At 44.4% G+C, this 19039-nt stretch overlaps 1 protein-coding gene across 1 annotated transcript in view; it reads right to left on the reverse strand.

Moving 5' to 3' along the window:
• DNAI1 (dynein axonemal intermediate chain 1) overlaps positions 1 to 19039 on the reverse strand; it is a gene marked incomplete at its 5' end in the record, with an annotated part of 179210 nt that overhangs the window by 145775 nt on the left and 14396 nt on the right. The window contains 7 exons of the mRNA XM_084278606.1: positions 1637 to 1696; positions 5287 to 5445; positions 6264 to 6343; positions 7731 to 7857; positions 9386 to 9466; positions 11653 to 11748; positions 13562 to 13630. Coding sequence (XP_084134732.1) covers positions 1637 to 1696; positions 5287 to 5445; positions 6264 to 6343; positions 7731 to 7857; positions 9386 to 9466; positions 11653 to 11748; positions 13562 to 13630 — 672 coding nt within the window. The remainder of the gene's footprint in view (positions 1 to 1636; positions 1697 to 5286; positions 5446 to 6263; positions 6344 to 7730; positions 7858 to 9385; positions 9467 to 11652; positions 11749 to 13561; positions 13631 to 19039) is intronic.

Genomic DNA, 19039 nt, shown 5'->3' on the forward strand with positions numbered 1-19039 from the left:
GAGTCACCTTCCCTGGATGTGTTCAAAAAAAGGGTAGATGAGGTACTTAGGGATATGGTTTAGCATAGGATGGGAATGGTTGGACTTGATGATCTTCGAAGGTCTCTTCCAACCTTGTGATTTTGTGATTCTCTGATTCTGTGAAAAGGCAATTTAATCCTGACACATGATCTTAGGAGAAGGAGTATGATTCTAACACAAAATACAGAGTAGAACATTGGAATAAAGAAATGTAGCATAAACCTTTAGAAAAAATACTTCCACTGTGTTGTAAAATTTAGGTCGAAATGAGGAGGAATGATGTTCCAAACATCAGGAACGGACAAAGAAGGAGAACAGAAAGCTTTGGAAGAATAACTTATGAGCAAAAAGAAGAAGAAAAAAAAGTTGATAAAAAGGGAGCTTGCATTAAAATATTACTTTGTATCAACTCAATTTTTCTATAAAATAAACAAGAATACAAGGGAAAACTCTTTCTCATAGTTTTCAAACATTTCACGCAAAGTTTTGGAAAATGTCTGATTATCTGAAGTAGCTTTGCTCTCTGTAACTCTCAGCTCATCTGACAGTCAAAAAAAGTCCACCTGGAGTGAGGGAAGATCTCAGGCCAATTACTCTGTCACTTTAAGTTCGGGAACAGGCTGGGTTACTTTTCACCTCTTCAGAGACACCTTTGGTCCCCTTTCTATCACTTATATAATATAACAGCATCTTTGAAACTGCTGCCATTATTTTTTACCTTCTTCTGGGCGTTCCTGTAGTAACTGGTAATGAAGCAGTATTTTCAATACCAGTCCAGTACTCTGGTTCAAAACAATATTTGAATCAGTGACAAACATTTTATAAATATCTATGAGACTTGATCAGCAAAATTGGCTGGATTCCCTTTCCAGTCAAGCTATAGCATGTTTCATGTATAAAATGTCATGCAAAGTTTGGGGGGGGGGGGTGTGTGTTACATTTTTAAGAGATGTAGAAAATTGTGGAACAGTTCTTCATCATGAATAAACAGGAATATTCCCACTACATAAAACAGAGCTAAGTCTACTGCAGCAGGCTTAAAGTGGGCCTTGTATGTTTCCTATGCTGTGGATCCCACTGGATTGAGCTCCAGGCTTTAGAAACCTGCTTTTGCATACAGCTAAACTTAGACAAAGTAAACCCCACAACACTCCCAAAACCTCCATGAATCCTTGTAAATTCCCAACTGTACAAAAGCAATGTCAAGAGAAGGGGTCAGACTCTTCCCAGCGGTGGCCAGAGACAGGACAAGGGGCAGCAGACACACAGTGGAACACAGGGAGTTCCAGCTGCATGTGGGGGAAAACTTCTTTACTGTGAGGGTGGCAGAGCTCTGGGACAGGCTGCCCAGAGAGGCTGTGGAGTCTCTTCCTCTGGAGAGATTCAGTCCTGTGCAACCTGCTCTGGGTGATCCTGCTCTAGCAGGGGCTGGGACCAGATGATCTCCAGAGGTCCCTGACAACCCCTACTGTTCTAGGAGTCTGTGATCAAAACCACAGTGTGAGAATTAATTCCACTGCAAGGAATGCCAACATACCAATTTGGGTTTTCCTTTCTTATATCTCAGCTTTCTAAATAGTCTCTATAAAACTTTAAAAGTGAAAAGGATATATACCTGGCTGGCAGTGGCTGAGAAATTTTTACAAGGTGTAGGCTCCGACTGACACGCTCTTTCCTGAATAAAGAAAAAGCATAAAGAAATGTGATCTTTTGTTGAAACGCTCTGCAGTGACATACCCAAGCTTTCTCATAGCAAGTAGTTAAAGCAATATTGACCTATGATTAATTCAACATCTAATTGACTCTCAGAGCACCACACAAACACTATTTGAGACCATATAACTACAAATAGACTTTACTGTGGACCACAAGAATGTTCACAAGATCTTCTGACATTTTTTCCAACACACTTAACAATATTTAATTTCAGTATTTCATTTTAAAGGAGTTGAAATGGTTTGTTTCACCTCTGCCATTTGAAACATTCTGGTGCTAGTTGTGGTACCAGTTGCCATATCCCAAAATCTGAAATATTTTGACCTATATATTAAAAACCCACTTAGGTACAGCAGTCAAAAGAAGAGTTGAGCAGAAAAATAATCTGTAAATGATTCACTTCATGTTACTATGTCATGGTTTTACCCCGACCGCCAACCTAGAGCTGAGATCCATGCAGCTGCCTGCTCTTTAAAGGAAAAGAGCAGGGAAAAGGGAAGGGGGGGAGGGGGGAGGGGGAGAAGTAAGGGAAGGGAAAAGGAAGGGGCAAATAACAACCCCAAAACCAAGAAACCAAAAGCCCCTGTGTTGGGATAAGGATAGGTTACTAGAATAGCAGAAAGATACAATATAACAATGCTAACAGGACTTTAGAGCAAAAATCTACGAAGCTGTTGATACCCAATGCAGTGTCTCACCGAACCCACAGCTCAGGCCGTGCCACCCAGAGCCGTCCCAGAACCCGACCGTCCCCCAAGAACCGCGCGTCCCGGAGCCGCCCTCGGCCTTCCTCCCGTCAGCCCCCGATATCCTGGGCAGGACGTAATTGGCATGGAATACTCTCTTTGGTCAGTTGGGTCACCTGTCTTGGCTTCGCCCCTCCGTTCTCATGAACAAAGAAATATGAAGAGCTGAAAGTCCTTGACTGCCTGACAGCAACTAAACCCATCAGGGTGTTATCAGCACTGTTTTCATTTTAACTCCCAAACAGCATTCCATCCGCTGCTACAAAAGAAGTTAACTCCATCCTGACCAAAACCAGGACATACTGAATTATTTTAAACACCCTTACATCAACAATCTGAAATAAATTATTGTATTTTTGTGAAACTTTAATTCCATGGAAGAGCATTTTCTTTCAAAAAACTGTTGTGGCAGGACATTTTTAAGAAGCTGCCTGTAGCATTTCACTGATGTCTGAAATGTAGCCATCTCAGAGGTGAAAACTGCACACCCTGTGCGGCACACAGCAGTGTATTTCACCACTATTTAAAGTCTATATTCCACTTCCAGAGGCAGAATCACACAGAGACACAGGGCCCTCACAGTAAAATCAACTGGAAGAGAATATGTAGATCTGACAGAGAGGTAGCACACTCTGTGGCCTCTGCAGGGATTTGTGGAAATTCCAGAATCTTAGCCAAGACTTTGCCATAAGCACCCCACTGTTGGGCAAACTCTTCTGAGATCCTTTGGCAGAGATAGTATTCCTTCTGGGACACAGTAGTTCTAGCAACACAGTAACAGATGTCTCTAAGCCCATCAGATATAAAGGCATCTCACTTAGGTGCACGAACAAAGGCAGGCTCTCTGGAGAAGATCTATGTGCTCTTATTTCCAGAGCAGCAAGAAAAACAAAAGAATATTCTTTCTGAACTTTGTCTCTCCAATTCAGAAATCTCCTTTTTGAGCACTGAACTGGGGGCCAACATCCCCTGTATTGCCTGGCCTGCAGACCCTGTGAAGACACACTCACTGAGAGTGGTTCCAGCCCCAGCAAAAAGCTAAGAGAAGTAATGTCATGTCTTGGGTCTCTACTGATTGTAATGTATATGCACAGAGTGGGAGACTACCATGTAGCAACAGCAAAGATCTGTCATACATATGTCTGTTAGTCTAGTACCTGTGCTTAACCCAAGTGTTAATACCTTCATCCTTTTAATATTGGGGCACTTTTATACCTGTTCCATGTGTAAGAACTTAAGTACAAGGACAGGAAGGAACACTGTGGCAAACGGAAATTCAAATGATGGATTCTAAGCCCTCAACTACTACCCTAACCACTACTCTGTACTTTTTCAGATGAGAAATTAGACACGAAAAAATTTATATATCCAAGTAGAGGTTTAGGGATTCACAATAGCACCATGTGATGGTTTGACCCTGGCTGAAGGCCAGATGCCCATTAAAGCCACTCTTTTCAGATGGACAGGAGAGAAAATATCTATTGAGAGGCTCAGGAGTGGAGATAAGGACAGGGAGAGATCATCCCACAGTCAGCATCACGGGCAGAACAGACTCAGCAGAGAATAAAGGAAAGAAAACTCTGTAATTTATGACACCTGAGTTAGTGACACCAGAGTCGGGTGATGAGAAGTGTGACCAGATCTTAAAGCACCTCCCCTCACCTCTCCCTTCTTAGCAGACTGCACTTCAGTCTTGCTCCCTTCTCGCCCGCATTGTGGGACAGGGAGGGGCAGGGACTGGAGGGAATGGGGGTTTGGTCAGTTCCTCACAAGATGTTCTCCTTCTTGGTTGGAGGGTGGGGATGAGGGTTTGGCATTTCTCACACGCTTCCCCTGCTGCACTGTGGGGTCCCACCCATGGCAGACAGTCCTCCATGAAATTCTCCAACATGAGACCTTTCCCATGGGGCTTCAGCTCTTCCCAAGCTGCCCCAGCGTGGGTCACTGCTATGGGGTGCAGTCATAAATCATAGAATGTCTCTCAGTCTCTCAGGCCCAGACTGCTCCAGCCTGGTCCCCCACAGGGTCACAAGTACCCCCAGCAAACCTGCTCCGGCGTGGGTCTCTCTCATCTCTCTGTGACTCTGTCTCTCTCCATGGGCTGCAAGTGCTGGCAGGGCCTTGCTCCAACATGGGTCACAGCATCTCCTGTATGTCTCCCCCTGCTCCAGCATGGGGCCTCTCCACAGGCTGCAGGTGGGGTCTGGGCCTTTTCCATGGGCTGCAGGGGACACCTGCTCCATCATGGGTTTCTCCAGGGGCTGCAGGGGCATCTTTCTCTCTGGCACCTGGGCACCTCCTCCCCACTTCCCTGGCCTTGGTGCCTGCACAGCTCCTTACATCTTCTCACTCCTTTCTCTGGGGGCAAAAAGCGGCTGCTGACGGGTTTTAATTCTCTTAATTGTGACTCCCAGAGGCGCTGTGACCATTGCTGATGGGCTCGGCCTTGGTCAGTGGCAGGTCCGGCCTTGAGCCGGCTGGTGTTTGCTCTGTGGGGCCTGCAGAGAGCTTCTGGCTGCGTCTTGCAGAAGCCGCCCCTGAGCCTCCTTCTCCACCACCCACCAGAACCCCACCATGCAAAACCTCAATACATCCAAACTTCTTGTAGGCAGCTGAAGACTCCATGAGGACAGTAATTTTCCTGTCACCATTTTCATCACACTAAATGTTTACCACAGTAAAAAACTCTTTTTATTTCCTAATATTATCTGCAGAGATCATAAAATATGACAGAAACACAGATGATCTCCCTGCCCTCCCAAAGGAAATATCCTCCAAGATACTGAAGGAAATGGCAACATACCCGCATGGGGTTGTTGAGGGTCCTTGAAGCTCTCTCAATGAAGCTGAACTGGTTTGAAAGCTTCTGCTCCTTCACACTCGGAGGAAGAGGCTCTTCCACCTCTACTGCCTCAGCTGCTTCTGCAGTTCCTGACTCCTCTGCTTCTTCCTCTCCTGCAGCCTGCAAGGAAATAATGCAGTGACTCCACTTTGTAAGAACCTCTTCTCTCCTTCAGACACATTTCTTTTTAGACTCACAGATTTCTGCTGCTTAGTGAAGCAGACTGTAATTGAACAGTCAATATTTAAAACAAAAAATAGTAGACTTCCAGCTGTTAGAACAGGATGATTCTGGAACAGTAACTAAATGGGTACATGGAGAACCTGAAAAGGAAGTGACTTAAAAACACAGCCGGACATGAGTGGGATAATATAGCATGACTGGCTGCCTTTAAATAAATGGACTCACGGGCTAGAAGACTATGTTAAAGTCCCATTATCTTGTGTTTTCCTTGCTGGACAGTCCGCTTTATCTGGAAACTAGTCTGAACTTGATTCCAGAGCCTGACATTGCGTGGATAAGAAACATTTCACAGCATACTCCTTTCCTCATCAGCCACCTGCCTTAAAATCAGGCAGGCTTGTTTCAAGTAGCTGTGCCTGCTGCTTTCACCCCTCTGTATTTCGTTTTTTCACCAATTTTGCTTTCAGGAATGGAGATGCTGTCCAGGAAGATTCCAAATCCCAAGAAATTACACTTATACAATATCTGGACAAAACCAGATCTAGTCGGTAGGGACCTGTCACCCTACATAGATTCTCCAAATGAAAAACATGTCAGGAGGACCCCAACTGTTCAGCAGAATCTGCTGGAACCCTCATACAGCAGAGACATCTTGGGCATAAAAGCTTCTCAGCAAGCCTATTTTATAATAAAGAAATTTCAAATCTCAAATTAAAAATAAAATGGACAGCTCTCAACTGACTTTGGAGAATTACCTGAGTATCTCCTGTGCTTTCTTCACCTTTAATCTCTGCCTCTTCAGATGTTACAGCAGATGTCTCAACAGGAGCCATTTCTGATGATAGAAGAGATAAGTGAATAAGCCCGTGGCAACAGGACGTATTATCCTATTTCTGCAGTCCTTCTATCTTCTGAAGCATTAGCATACAGATGCATCCTTTTCTAACGCTATCTCATTAGGCAACACCGTACCCAATCTCCAATTTGGAGGTTGATTGTTTGCTCAAAGCCACAAAGGGAGACAATGTTATTACTAGAAAGCAACTGCAGTAATTCTGGCTGGACTGAACTGAAAAAATCTGATTTTGACTGAAATCAAAACTTCTGAAATCCACTTCTGATCTGATTAGCTTTCTTTCTCAGTATCCCTTCAGCCCTGGATCTTCTGCCCTCCAAAAATGGCTGCAATTCTGTACTACCACAAGAATACTTACAAGTTACACAGAAGTTATAGCATAGTTTGTTCTTGTTTATACAGATAAAAATGAATATACTAGTTTTGTTAGAGAATGACAGATGTCTGCATTTCAATCACAGCCTTGAGCGTGTAGTCATGCTAACATCAAGCTTCTTGAAACAATCTGGTTTGCAATCTACAAAAATCACTGGCAACAGCAATAATTCAGGCTTTCATAGCATTGAAGATCCTGTTCAGCACTTTATCCTACTTCAAATCATGGTGCACATTTTGTTAAGTGTAAAATAGAGGAGGCACCGACCCTCAGAATCTGCAAGTAACTACTATTCTCAGGAGATTATCCAGTGTTACCATCATGCCTGACAGTTATCAACCCGAAAGAACACTCTTTGGGACACAACTTGTCCTTTCACAAACAGCAGAAACATGAGAAAATAACTAGGCCCTACATCTTTTCCTGCTGAAAATTCAAACCTAGTATTCTTTTCTTACAACAGAGCTTTTCAGCATCTGATTAAGGTCTCTTTCTGATTAAAAACCTAATAATTGCAATCGTAGCTCAGATCAAAGGTGCAACTAGCTCAATATCTTGTATCTCATGTTGTCCAGAAGTAGATGTCATGGTAGAAGTGTAAGAATTGGTCAAGCATATGCTAGTTTCCTGAACGATCATCCCGCCTCGAAATGTTCCTGCTTTAACACTTAAAATCATGGCTGAAACTTTCAAATGAGGCTAACCAGTTTGGTTATGTATGTCTAGCTTATGAAAGATGCTTAAAAGACACTAAACAGCTCTGAAAATGCCAGTGTTAGTGTTCACATTGCTTAAAAAGCATACACCGTTCTCTACCCTGTGGCAAACATCTGGCTGATTGTTTTTTTCTGGATTTGTTTCCTGAGGAGGCTGCAAGCCAAAATGGGAGCTGTTCAATTCTGTAGTGACAAAGCACGATCATTCCCTCATGTTGACTAAGTGTGCCGCTGCCTAGCTGAAAATTATTGTGGTTTCATGTAATAAACCTACTTGCTGCAGTGCTTAATCTGATACTCTGCCGTCTGCCTTCATCTGAATCTTTGGGAATCATGTTTCCATTCAAAGAGAAGTGAATGGCCATTTGATCCACATAGTTTACTGGCTTGTATGCTCGTTTCTACAAAAAAGAAAAAAAACCCAACAGAATCAGCATGGAAAAAAAAATTAAACTAGAAATAATGTGTAATCTTAATTTTTAAAGCCAAAAAGATCCATACTCATAAATACATGTTTGTTATTGGCATATTTACACTTAATTTATTCCAGCAGGTATTTGTATTTCAGAACACTGATGGCCATAAATTAAAAATACAACAAAAAGAAAGAACATGAAACCCCTAGTTCTCAACCACTGACACACCACATGAGCTTAAATATAGTTCTAGTAGACCTTTACTACTACCTAAGACACTCTCATGTCCTGTTGGGCTGAGATCCCTGAATGAGGTGGTGTACCTACACAAAAGCACCACCACAGAGAGCACACCTCTGACCTGGAGGCAGTACAGGCTCTTAGTATCACACCCAGGTTATAAGCCGTGTACTAATTCAGTTATTTGTTACCAATATGATTGGCACTGACAGTTCAGGTATGCACCTAGGCTCAAATCCTGAATTAAGATTTTAAGCTGCATCTAAAAGCAATCAGAAGCCACTGAAAAACACAGATGCTTCAATCGTTTCTCCTTAAAAATATGACTCTTCTGCACGAATCACAGCACAGCATTGAGGCCACTTGAGTCACTGTGGATGATGTGACAAGATGGATCATTCATCACCTGTTTCTATCCCATAAATATGGAAAACATCCATTTCAAACAGAAGAGAACATGTCCTTATTTGCTTCCACAGGACCAATTTCCTTTCTCTGGAGATCTCACGTAATGTCTGGTCAGACTAGTTACAGCAGCACAGAGTCCAGCTCTGTAATATTTCACCTGGTTGTTCCCTGCCAGATGAAATATTAGTTCAGGATAATCCAGTGCCAGAGCTGGAGGAGCCATCCCTGTGTCCTTTCGTTCAGGGTGTAATCCTTCCAAGGAAGAAGTGGGAAGCAAAGCCATCAGTCCATGCACCAGCCTGTGTTGCTACCCATACATGCTAGGAGGAGGAGGTTGCTCCATTGTAATGCAGCAGATGCTCTGCACACACTAGTGTGAAGGTGTGACTCTGGGGTGTTTCCTGGCAGTCTCTGAGGCACCCTCCACTGCTCCCTCCTACTCGTCGTCAACAGAGCTCTTGTCAGTGATTTCACAAAGCATATTTCTGAGGTCTTCTATAAATCAAACAACCGAATTTTGATGTAAAGATACCAAGGTACAACAGTCTTACAGTCTGAGTCAAGCATTACCTTCTGTCCTCTAACCACCACAGAATGGAAAAAGTTACCACCTCAGATTAGCTGCACTAATTATGTCTGGTGCCAGATCTCATTAGTAATTGTTACATCCTACTTCTGAATAAATATGTCAGTGCTGTTAGACTTTTACCCTCCGCAAAAGCCCTTGGGAACCTTTGGCAGTAAATATGTAATGAGATGAAGCCACAGTAAATGGGAATTTACTTGGCTATAAATCAAAGGAAAACACAAAAACAGTTACTTGCAAAAAATCTCATCCTTGTTTTACAGGTCGTGCCACACTTACTTTAAAGCTGTATCTGACGATATTCTGGGGAGCATGAGGGTTATTAGCTGTCAGGATGCGTGTAAATTCCTCTTGTAATTCCTTTGGAATGGAAACAAAATAATACTGTAAATAAAACTCCAGTATTAATATAACATAAAGCATACAGCATACAAAAATCACCAGGTTTGTGCTCAGTTCTATGATGTTCAGTTTGCTGCACACACCACATGTACAGCTGTTGCCTCCACAAGAACAGTACTTGGAGCCAAGCTAGCTCAGAGCGGAATCCTGAAGAGTCATTCCTACCATGGTATTTCCATGGGCTTTCTGGAATCCTTTAGCTGTCATGTTAATTCGTATCTAAGCTCAGGGGTCGGTATTGGGACTGGCACTGTTTGATCTTTGATGACAGTGGGATTTAGTGCACCCTCAGCAAGTCTGCCAACACCACCAAGCTCTGTGGTGCAGTTGACACCCTGGAGGGAAGGGATGGCATCCAGAGGGACCTTAACATGCTTGAGAGGTGGGTCTGTGGGAACCACATGATGTTCACCAAAGCCAAGTGCAAAGTCTTGTACACTGGGGCAATCCAGAGAACAGCTATGGTCAGGGCAGACCATGGATTGAGTGAACCCTGGTTGGGTTGCTCTCAGGTTGGAAGGACTTGGAGGTGTTGATTGATTTAAAGCTCAGCATGAGCCGGAGATGCACACTTGCAGCCCATAAAGCCAACCGTATCCCAGGTTGCATCAAAAGAAGTGTGACTATCAGCTTGAGGGAGGTAATTCTGCCCTCCTACTCTGCTTTTGTGAGACCCCACTTCCAGTTACTGCATCCAGATCTGGGGGCTCCAACATAAGAAAGACATGGAGCTGTTGGAGCAAGTCCAGAGGAGGGCCATGAAGATGATCAGAGGACTGCAGCACCTCTCCTGTGAAGACAGGCTGATAAAGCAAGGCTTGTTCAGCCTGGAGAAGGCTTCAGGGGGCCTTCCAGTACCTACAGGGGCCTTCAGGAAAGCTGGACAGTGACTGGTTACAAGCGTATGGAGTGACAAGACAAGGGGTAATGGCTTTAAACTAAAAGATGGCACATCTAAATTAGATACGAGGAAGACTGTATCCCAAAGGCCTCAAGGAATTGGATGATGTGTGCAAAGCCACTCTCCATCATATAAGAAAAGTCATGGCAGTCAGGGGAAGTCCCTGGTGACTGGAAGAAGGGCAATGTTGTGTCCATTTTTAAAAAGGGTAGGAAGGAGAACCCTAGAACTACCAACCTGTTAGCCTCACATCTGTGCCTGGGAAGATCATGGAACAGCTTCTCCTAGAAGCTATGCTGAGGCACATTGAAGATGGGAAGGTGATTTGTGACAGCCAGCATGGCTTTGCCAGGGGCAAATCCTGCCTGACCAACCCAGTGGCTTTCTATGACAGGGTGACAGCATCAGTGGACAGAAGAAAAGCAATGGATGCCAACTATCTGGACTTCTGTAAAGCCTTTGACACATCCCCCACAGCATCCTTCTCTCTAAACTGGCTCAGGGGAGACCTTATAGTGGCCTTCCAGTACCTGAAGGGGCCTACAAGGAAGCTGGGGAGGGACTTTTTAGAAGGGTGTGTAGTGATAGGATAAGGGGAATGGTTTTAAATTGGAAGGGGGTATATTTACTTTGGATATTAGTTAGAAATTCTTCACTACAAGGGTGGTGAGACACTGCAACAGGTTTCCCAGAGAGGTGTGGCACCACTGCAAGCAAAAAACAGTACTGTTGTTAACTGTTTTAATTACCTGTGTGGGGGGATATACATGTATCTTCACTTTGAGCGCTACTTGAGGATAGGGAGCAATGCTACACTTTTGCATGGCAGTGTGAAGAGAGAACTGCAGCTGGAAGGGTGACAAACTGATGTCCAGCTGAACCATGATGAGAAGAAATGGTCATATAAACACAGGACACCTTCCTGTCCTGTGTATCATACATAGGCATTGGAAAACCCCAGGGCTGGCTCTGGGGTTCTCCTCACCTGAGGAAGCCCTGGTCCCATTCCCCTCTTGGATCAACTCCATGAAGTTACATTGTTTTAAGCCCAGAACCATCTCTCAAAGCACATTCTCACTGTTTTCCTGCTGAAAACCAGTTAAATTTATACTGCAGGTGCTGTATTTTAGTAACTACTAGAGTTTTACTCTAGCAGAATTTTCCTCCAAAACAAACAGGTAAGAGGTAGGCTTTGGCTTACAGTGTCTTGTACACATCTCATTACAACTAGCATTTTACTCACAGCTTCTGTCAGCTCCAGTTGATCTGGGGGTTTGACTAGAGTCTTTGCTGCCACCCATTCATCTGCCCCTTCTGCTTCAGTGGAGACTTCTTCATCCTAGCACAGGAGCGAGAAACCCATTAGTGCACCAAGACTGTGACTGTTTTGCTCCCTCTCAAAGCAGCACTTCTCCAGGTACGGGGCAAGAAGGACAAACAACATTCCCCAATGTATCTGTGTGTTGAGCAGAGCAGATAACCCCAGATGGCAAGCCCAAACCTGAAGACTGTCAAATGGCTACTTCTGCCAGCAAGAGTTCAGTGAGCTGCTATCTGAAGACACTTCCTGGCCTGTAACAAAACTGGAGTAATTCAAATAACAGAACTCAAGTAACTCCACTCATTTTCAGTTTCAAAGTTAGCAATCCTGTTTCTTTTGACCATGTAACACCAAAAAGAGCCATATTTTAGGGCTACCCAAGGGCACAAGTCAAGGATCTGCAATTATTCTAGCGTGTTATTCTATAAACTACACTTAGAATGAATTCAAGGCCCAGAGTTGCAGGAAGGCAGCTCCTAGGGGAATACTAACCATTTTCTTGCAAAGGCCAGCAGGTCTGCATTCTCCCAACACAGAGAGCTGCTCTCTTTGGACTTGGCTTAGGTTGATGTCATGATATGATATCATTAATGGGAAATTAATCACTGCAGGGATGAACTTCAGTTAACTGCCATTACAGATATACTGCCAGAACACAAATAGAGTCTTTAACAGCCCCAGGCAAAATTTCTCCCTCCGTTTAAAATGTGTAATGTGTTGCTTTAAAAGAAATCAATCATTCTTTTAAATACCATTTTCCTGGGTCTGCTAAAACTCGTAGTCATACAGAGGTACCCACGAGTCCAGGGTGTAAGTGACGGCTTTTGGCAGGTACAGAGACTGGGCCTAGCAAAGCCCCGCTGTATGCAGAACTCCACAAAAGGTAAAAAGCATAGCGCTCTGTAAAAACTGTGTGGTGGCTGAATGTGACCAAGAATTCTCCATGTGCCAGGCACCCCGAGAAACTCACGGGCTGCAGTCTTTATTTCCCCACATGGGAGATGAAATGAGGCAAGCTGTATGGGAGGTCAGCTGCTCTCATGCACAAGAAAGTATGACAGCAAAACAGTTGTTTATGATTTAAAGCTCCCCACATAAACAACTGCTTGTAGGACATTTATCATACATGATTTGATGCCAGTTAGCTCGCTGGCTGTTTCCCCTAGTGAGCCAGATAAAGAGTGTTCTGGGTTTAACATTTTAATTTATGCTTTTCATTTAAAAGTAAGTAATTTCTTATTTATCAAGGGTCAGAAGAGGAGCAGGTGATTGGGCCCAAGAAAGTGAAAAGCTGTTTTATCGCCATGCTTGCTGAACACAGAACTGTCCTTCTTTCCATCCATACCAATGGAGTTAAGTAAGAGGAAGGCAGATTCTAGAGGAAGCAAACTCTAAGCTTTTATTTGCCTGACAGTAAAAACATTATCATGAGGCATAAAGTCAAAAAGATAAGAGCATTTTTTTCTAATGTTCGTATTTCTATGTTCACTAAGTGAATATGGGCTGGTTTGAATTTTCCAAACAAAGCAGGCAGTTTTCTCACAGTCTGTGTCAAGTTACATTTTAGAATTTACATTGCAAACATTTTCCTTTAATCTTTTCTTATTGCATTATACCTAAATTGTGTCTTTGGCTTAGCTGACAATTTTATCCTAATTTGCTAGTGTAATTGTCTTCTCAGTGGAAATCTAGAGCAGCCCCTTACTGCTAAATCAAACAGAATGTTACCAGTTCCATAAAAGAACCTATTACTTAGACTGAACTTAGTTTGCATCTCATAGATAAAGAAGGAAAAGACATTTTTAAAGACTCGTGGATTTGTGGATCTTACCCGTTTTTTAGATCCAGCTTTAGCAGGCCTTGGTGGTACTCCCTTTCCTCCTGAAGGTCCACTTTGGCCCTAAAGTAAGAATATACCCAATGTAAACTTTCAAAGCACCTTGTTTCCTAATTTGACCATAGCAGAATAAAAGAATAATCTACTTATTAATGTTTGCTCCAATGGTATGTTTAATGAGTTGACTGTACCAGTATTTAGTGTACAAATATTGAGGTTTAACACAATTGTCAGCTTAAAGAACCACCCAGTCATTCACTCACTCTCCTCCCCTCCCTACTAGTGGGATGTGGGTAAGAATTGAAAAAAGTAAAATTTGGGGGTTGAGATAAAGACAGTGTAATAGGCCAGAAAACGGGGAGGAGAAGGAAGAAAGAAGGGGAAGAAAGGAGAGGAAATAAAGAAGAAGAAAATACACAAAATATATAATAATATACAAAACAAGCAACACAGAATAATTTCTTACCACACAAATCCCATGCTCAGCTAATTCTTGAGCTGTGATCCCACCTCCTGGCTAGCTTTCACAGTTACATACAGAGTATGATGTCATATGATGTGAAATATAGAGTATGATGTCATATCATATAGAATATCCCTTTGGTCAGTAGGGTCAGCTGTCCTGGCTGTGTCCCCTCCCAACTCCTTGTGCACCCCCAGCCTAATTGCTGGTGGGGTGGTGTGAGGAGTAGGAAAGGCCTTGGCTCTACGTGAGCACGGCTCAGCAGTAACCATTTGTGCGTTATCAACACTCTCTTCAGCACAAATCCAAACCATAGCCAATACTAGCTACTAGGAAGAAAATTAACTCCATCCCATTCCTTCCAAACCCAGTACATTTTCCAACCCTTATTCCACACCATTCATGCTCAGGTACCACACTATCTAATAAAACTCCACTCCCATCCTTTGATATAAAACATGGATATCGTTCCTTTAGTCTGTGGAACACTCCATGAAAATGACTCTAAAATGTCCCCTGAATTCCTTTACTATATCCATGACTTCAGGCTCCATCTATTATAACAATCTTCTAGGGCAGGAGAGACAATGTGCAGTGTTGCACCATTGCATGCTGCGCCTGGAGCTCATGGGTTGTCTGTCTGACACAGCACAGGCCCATGGCCAGCGGGCTGAATGTGTTGATTTCAAGGAAGTTGCTGGGTGTTGGTAGCAGGAACCCGTCCTGGTTCTATCATCGCCACTGTGCTCGGTTTCATCAAAGTTAATTTGTCATTAGTCTGGGTGGTGCCTACAACAATACCATTGATATGGCATGTAACCAGCACCCAAGTGATTATATACAGGATTATGTAGCAATTAACATCATACAATTTAATTAATTGCCTATTCTCATCCCAAATCAGATCCCCTTGAGGCACACAGAGGATTTCTGATCCTTCTGCATCATCCAAGTGCACTCAAGCTGTTGAGCAAAAGCAATCCCATGAATGGCTTTGTCTTTGCCCTGGGCAGGAGTAAGCCTGGCTGTCTTCCCTAATGAATTTAGGGATGGTTTCAACAGAGCGCAAGAGCTGTCAATCCCCAGGTGTAAAAAGTCAGGCAAGGAAGGCGAGAGACCAGCATGGCTGAGTCAAGACCTGCTGGTCAAACTAAAAGGCAGGATGGAACTACACAGGCAGTGGAAGAAGGGACAGGTATCCTGGGAAAAGTACAGTGATGTTGCCGGGTTGTGTAGGGACAAGGTCAGGAAGGCCAAGGCGTGGTTGGAGTTAAACTTGGCAAAGGATACCAAGAAAAACAAGAAGGGCTTCTACAGGTACGTGAACCAGAAAAGGAAGGTTAAAGGAAGTGTACTCCCCCTGATGAGCAACAGTGGTGAACTGTTGACAACAGATGAGGAAAAGGCTGAGGGTCTCAACAACTTTCTTGCCTCAGTCTTCACTGGCAGCCTTTCTCTTCACTGCTCTCAAGTTGAGGGCCCACAGGATGGGGACCAGGGAGACAGAGTCCCTCCCACTGTAAGTGAAGATGAGGTTTGTGACCATCTGAGGAACCTGAACATACACAAGTCCATGGGACCTGATGGGATGTATCACAGAATCCTCAAGGAATTTGTTGATGTATTTGCCAAGCCACTCTCCATGATATTTGAAAAGTCAGGACAGTCAGGTGTAGTCCCTGGTGACTGGAAGAGAGTATCAAAAGTATTTTTAAAAAGGGTAGGAAGGAGGACCCTAGGAACTACTGACCTGTCAGCCTCACATCTGTGCCTGGGAATATCATGGAACAGATCATCCTGGAAGCTATGCTGAGGCACACGGAGGACAGGGAGGTGATTTGTGACATTATTAAGGGCAAGTCCTGCCTGACCAACCTAGTGACTTTCTACAATGGAGTGACTGTATCAGTGGACAAGGGAAGTGCTACAGATGTCATCTATCTGTATTTCTGCAAGGGCTTTGACACGGTCTCCCACAACATCCATCTCTCTAAGTTGGAGAGATATGGATTTGATGGGTGTACTGTTCAGTGGATAAGGAATGGGCTGGTCGCATCCAGGGGGTGGTGGTCAATGGCTCCAAGTCCACATGAAAGATGGTGACAGGCAGAGTTCCTCAGTTTGTGCTGGGACTAGTGCTGTTTAATATCTTTATTAATGATACTGACAGTGGGATTGAGTGCACCCTCAGCATTTTTGCTAATGACACCAAGCTGAGTGGTGAGGTTAATGTGCCAGAGGGATGGGATGCCATCCAGAGGGACCTGGACAGGCTGGAGAAGTGAGCCCAGGTGAACCTTATGAGGTTCAACAAAGCCAAGAGCAGGGTCTTTGCACCTGGGCCAGGACAACCCCCGTTATCCCTACAGGTTAGGAGATGATGTTCTTGAAAGCAGCCTGAGGAAAAGGACTTGGGGGCACTCATGGATGAGAAGCTGGACATGAGTCACCAATGTACATCTGCAGCCCAGAAGGCCAAACACATCCTGGGCTGCATCAAAAGTAGTGTGGCCAGCAGATTTAGAGAGAGAGGTGATTCTGCTCCTCCGCTGTGCTCTGGTGAGACCCCACCTGGAGTACTGCATCCAGCTTTGGATCCCTCAACACGTAAAGAGGAGAGATCAAAGGGCTGGAGCACTTCTGCTGTGAAGACAGGCTGAGAGAGTTGGGCTTGTTCAGCCTGAAGAGAAGGCTATGGGGGACCTTACAGTAGCCTTCCAGTACCTGAAAGGTGCCTTTAAAAAAAGCTGGGGAAGAACTGTTCATGAGGGCATGTAGCAGTAGGACAAGGGGTAACAGTTTAAAATTAGAAAAGGGGAGATTTAGGTTGGATATTAGGAAAAAATTCTTCAATATAAGGGTGGTAGATCACTGGAACAGGTTACTCAGAGATGTAATGGGGGCCCTGTCCCTGGAGATATCCAAGGTCAGGCTTGATTGGGCTCTGAGTGACCTGATCTAGTGAAAATGCCCCTGCTCACTGCAGGGGGGTTGGACTAGATGGCCTTCAAAGGTTCCTTCCAACCTTTCACATTCCATGATTCTGTGATTCTATGAATACTTTATGTGCACTACAGGGATTTCATCCCCTACTAACAGTACATAGAAGTTTGCACTGGGCAGGGCCAGCTCAATTGGTAAATCTCCTAGTGTTGACTAACCAGGCAGCCTTTGCTATATGTCTGTCTCAGTGTTTGAGGATCCCACTATCCATTGCTCTCAGGGTAGTCTTTAGGAGTCCATTGTATCATTGGATTTCCCCAGAGGCTGGTGCATGACAAGGATTGTGACACTCAGTGCCGTGCTCTTTGGCCCAGGTGTCTGTGAGAGTGTTCCAGAAATGAATCCATTGTATGACTCAGTTCTTCTGGGGTGACATGTCGCCTCAGGACTTGCTTGTCAAGGCCCAGGGTAGTGTTCTGGGGGTGGCACGGGGCACAGGACGTGCCAGAGCATGGGATCCACACCGTCCAGTAACCACATTTGTCCTTCTTCTCCACCTGACTGGAGGCAGGGCCCTTCTAATTTTCATTATTGTATTTGTTACTCACTTTGTGTAAAAAAGATCTAGAAATTTCCTCAGGAGTATCAGAAGTCCTATCAGGCCTTTGACTGTCTGGTGAACTGCCCACTGGAAACTGGCATGACATTTTTCCTTTAAGAACCTCCTTTTGTGGCTGCTTTTCTCATGTCCTCATACCTCTAGGTGGGTTTTCCATCCTACTACCTTATATCCTCTCCGTGGTCATTCAGCAAAAAGCCACAGGGTGGCCCAAGGCATGTACCCTCTGTATCTCCTCTCTTTAGCAGACAAATGCTAATGGCTGAGATACTGGTCCATACAGGTGAAGATTATGGCATATCCTCTTTGAGTTGCTGGACCATCTGGGACAATTTCTCCACAGCTGAGATGAGGAAGGAAGATACTTTCTTTGCACTGCTGGAGTCAGCTTACCACTTCCTGCCCCGTTGTCCTTCTTCACCCTTCCAGTCCATTGCTGTCAATGTGTTGGCATAGAGTCCGTACAAGTTTACATCACACTGGTCATAAGTGTTGGGCTGCATCAGAACCTGTGGATAACTGCATGTTTTTCACACCATAAAAATCCATCTTCTCCAGAGTTAATTCTCTCCAGTACTGGATACCTCTCTCCATGGTGGTTCACTTGCCTGGGTGACATATAACATCTTCCTGGAAAGGATACCTTTCCTTAACATTTGATAGAAGCCTCCAGAGGCTGAGGGTTTAATCCATTTTCCCAATCCCCTTGTCAATAGCCCCTGCCCTAGACAGGGATCCTAGTTGCTTGGCTTCCCTGCCCTCTAATTCCAGGCTACTGGTTGCATTATCCCAGCATTGAAGCAGATAGGTAATGATATGCTCGCCTGGAAGGCAGATGGAATCTTTTCACATATCTCACAGCTCACCCAGGAACAGAGATCAGGTGAGGACCTCTGGTTCTGCCTCTTTCTCCCCTTCTCATGATGGTCCTCATTCACTGTCAATCCTTTACTCAGTGAGGTGATTTGTGTATTTCTTCTTGTGTATGGGGCAACTGATGCTGAGGTGGTCCTCGGGTTCAGCCACAGCTACTGTCACTAAGGTTGGAGTGGTTGCAGTTTGTCCTGGATTTGGCTAGGACAGGGTCAGTATTCACCAGGGGTGGGGGTAACCCAAACTAACCAAAGGGGGTATTCCATACAATATGATGTTTTGCTCATTGTAAAAGGGGGCTAGTCAGGGAGGGGCTGTGCAGCTCCAGAACATGCGGTGCAGGAATGGTCTGACTTAGGGACACATCTGAGCTGTATGATCTGAGTTGTACAATTCACCAGCTATGTATATTTTGCTATAGGCCTTATTCTTTCCCTATCCCTTTCCTGTACCAGTGAACATTCCTTATCCCACCCCATGCAGTTTGCCTTTGTCTTCCCACCCTGCTGTGGGTGGGGGATGAGTGAGCAGTTGCGTGGTGCTCAGCTGCTGCCTTGGGGCCAAACCACAACAC

Source organism: Gallinula chloropus (assembly GCF_964237585.1).
Source record: "Gallinula chloropus genome assembly, chromosome: Z".
NCBI classification, from domain to species: domain Eukaryota; kingdom Metazoa; phylum Chordata; class Aves; order Gruiformes; family Rallidae; genus Gallinula; species Gallinula chloropus.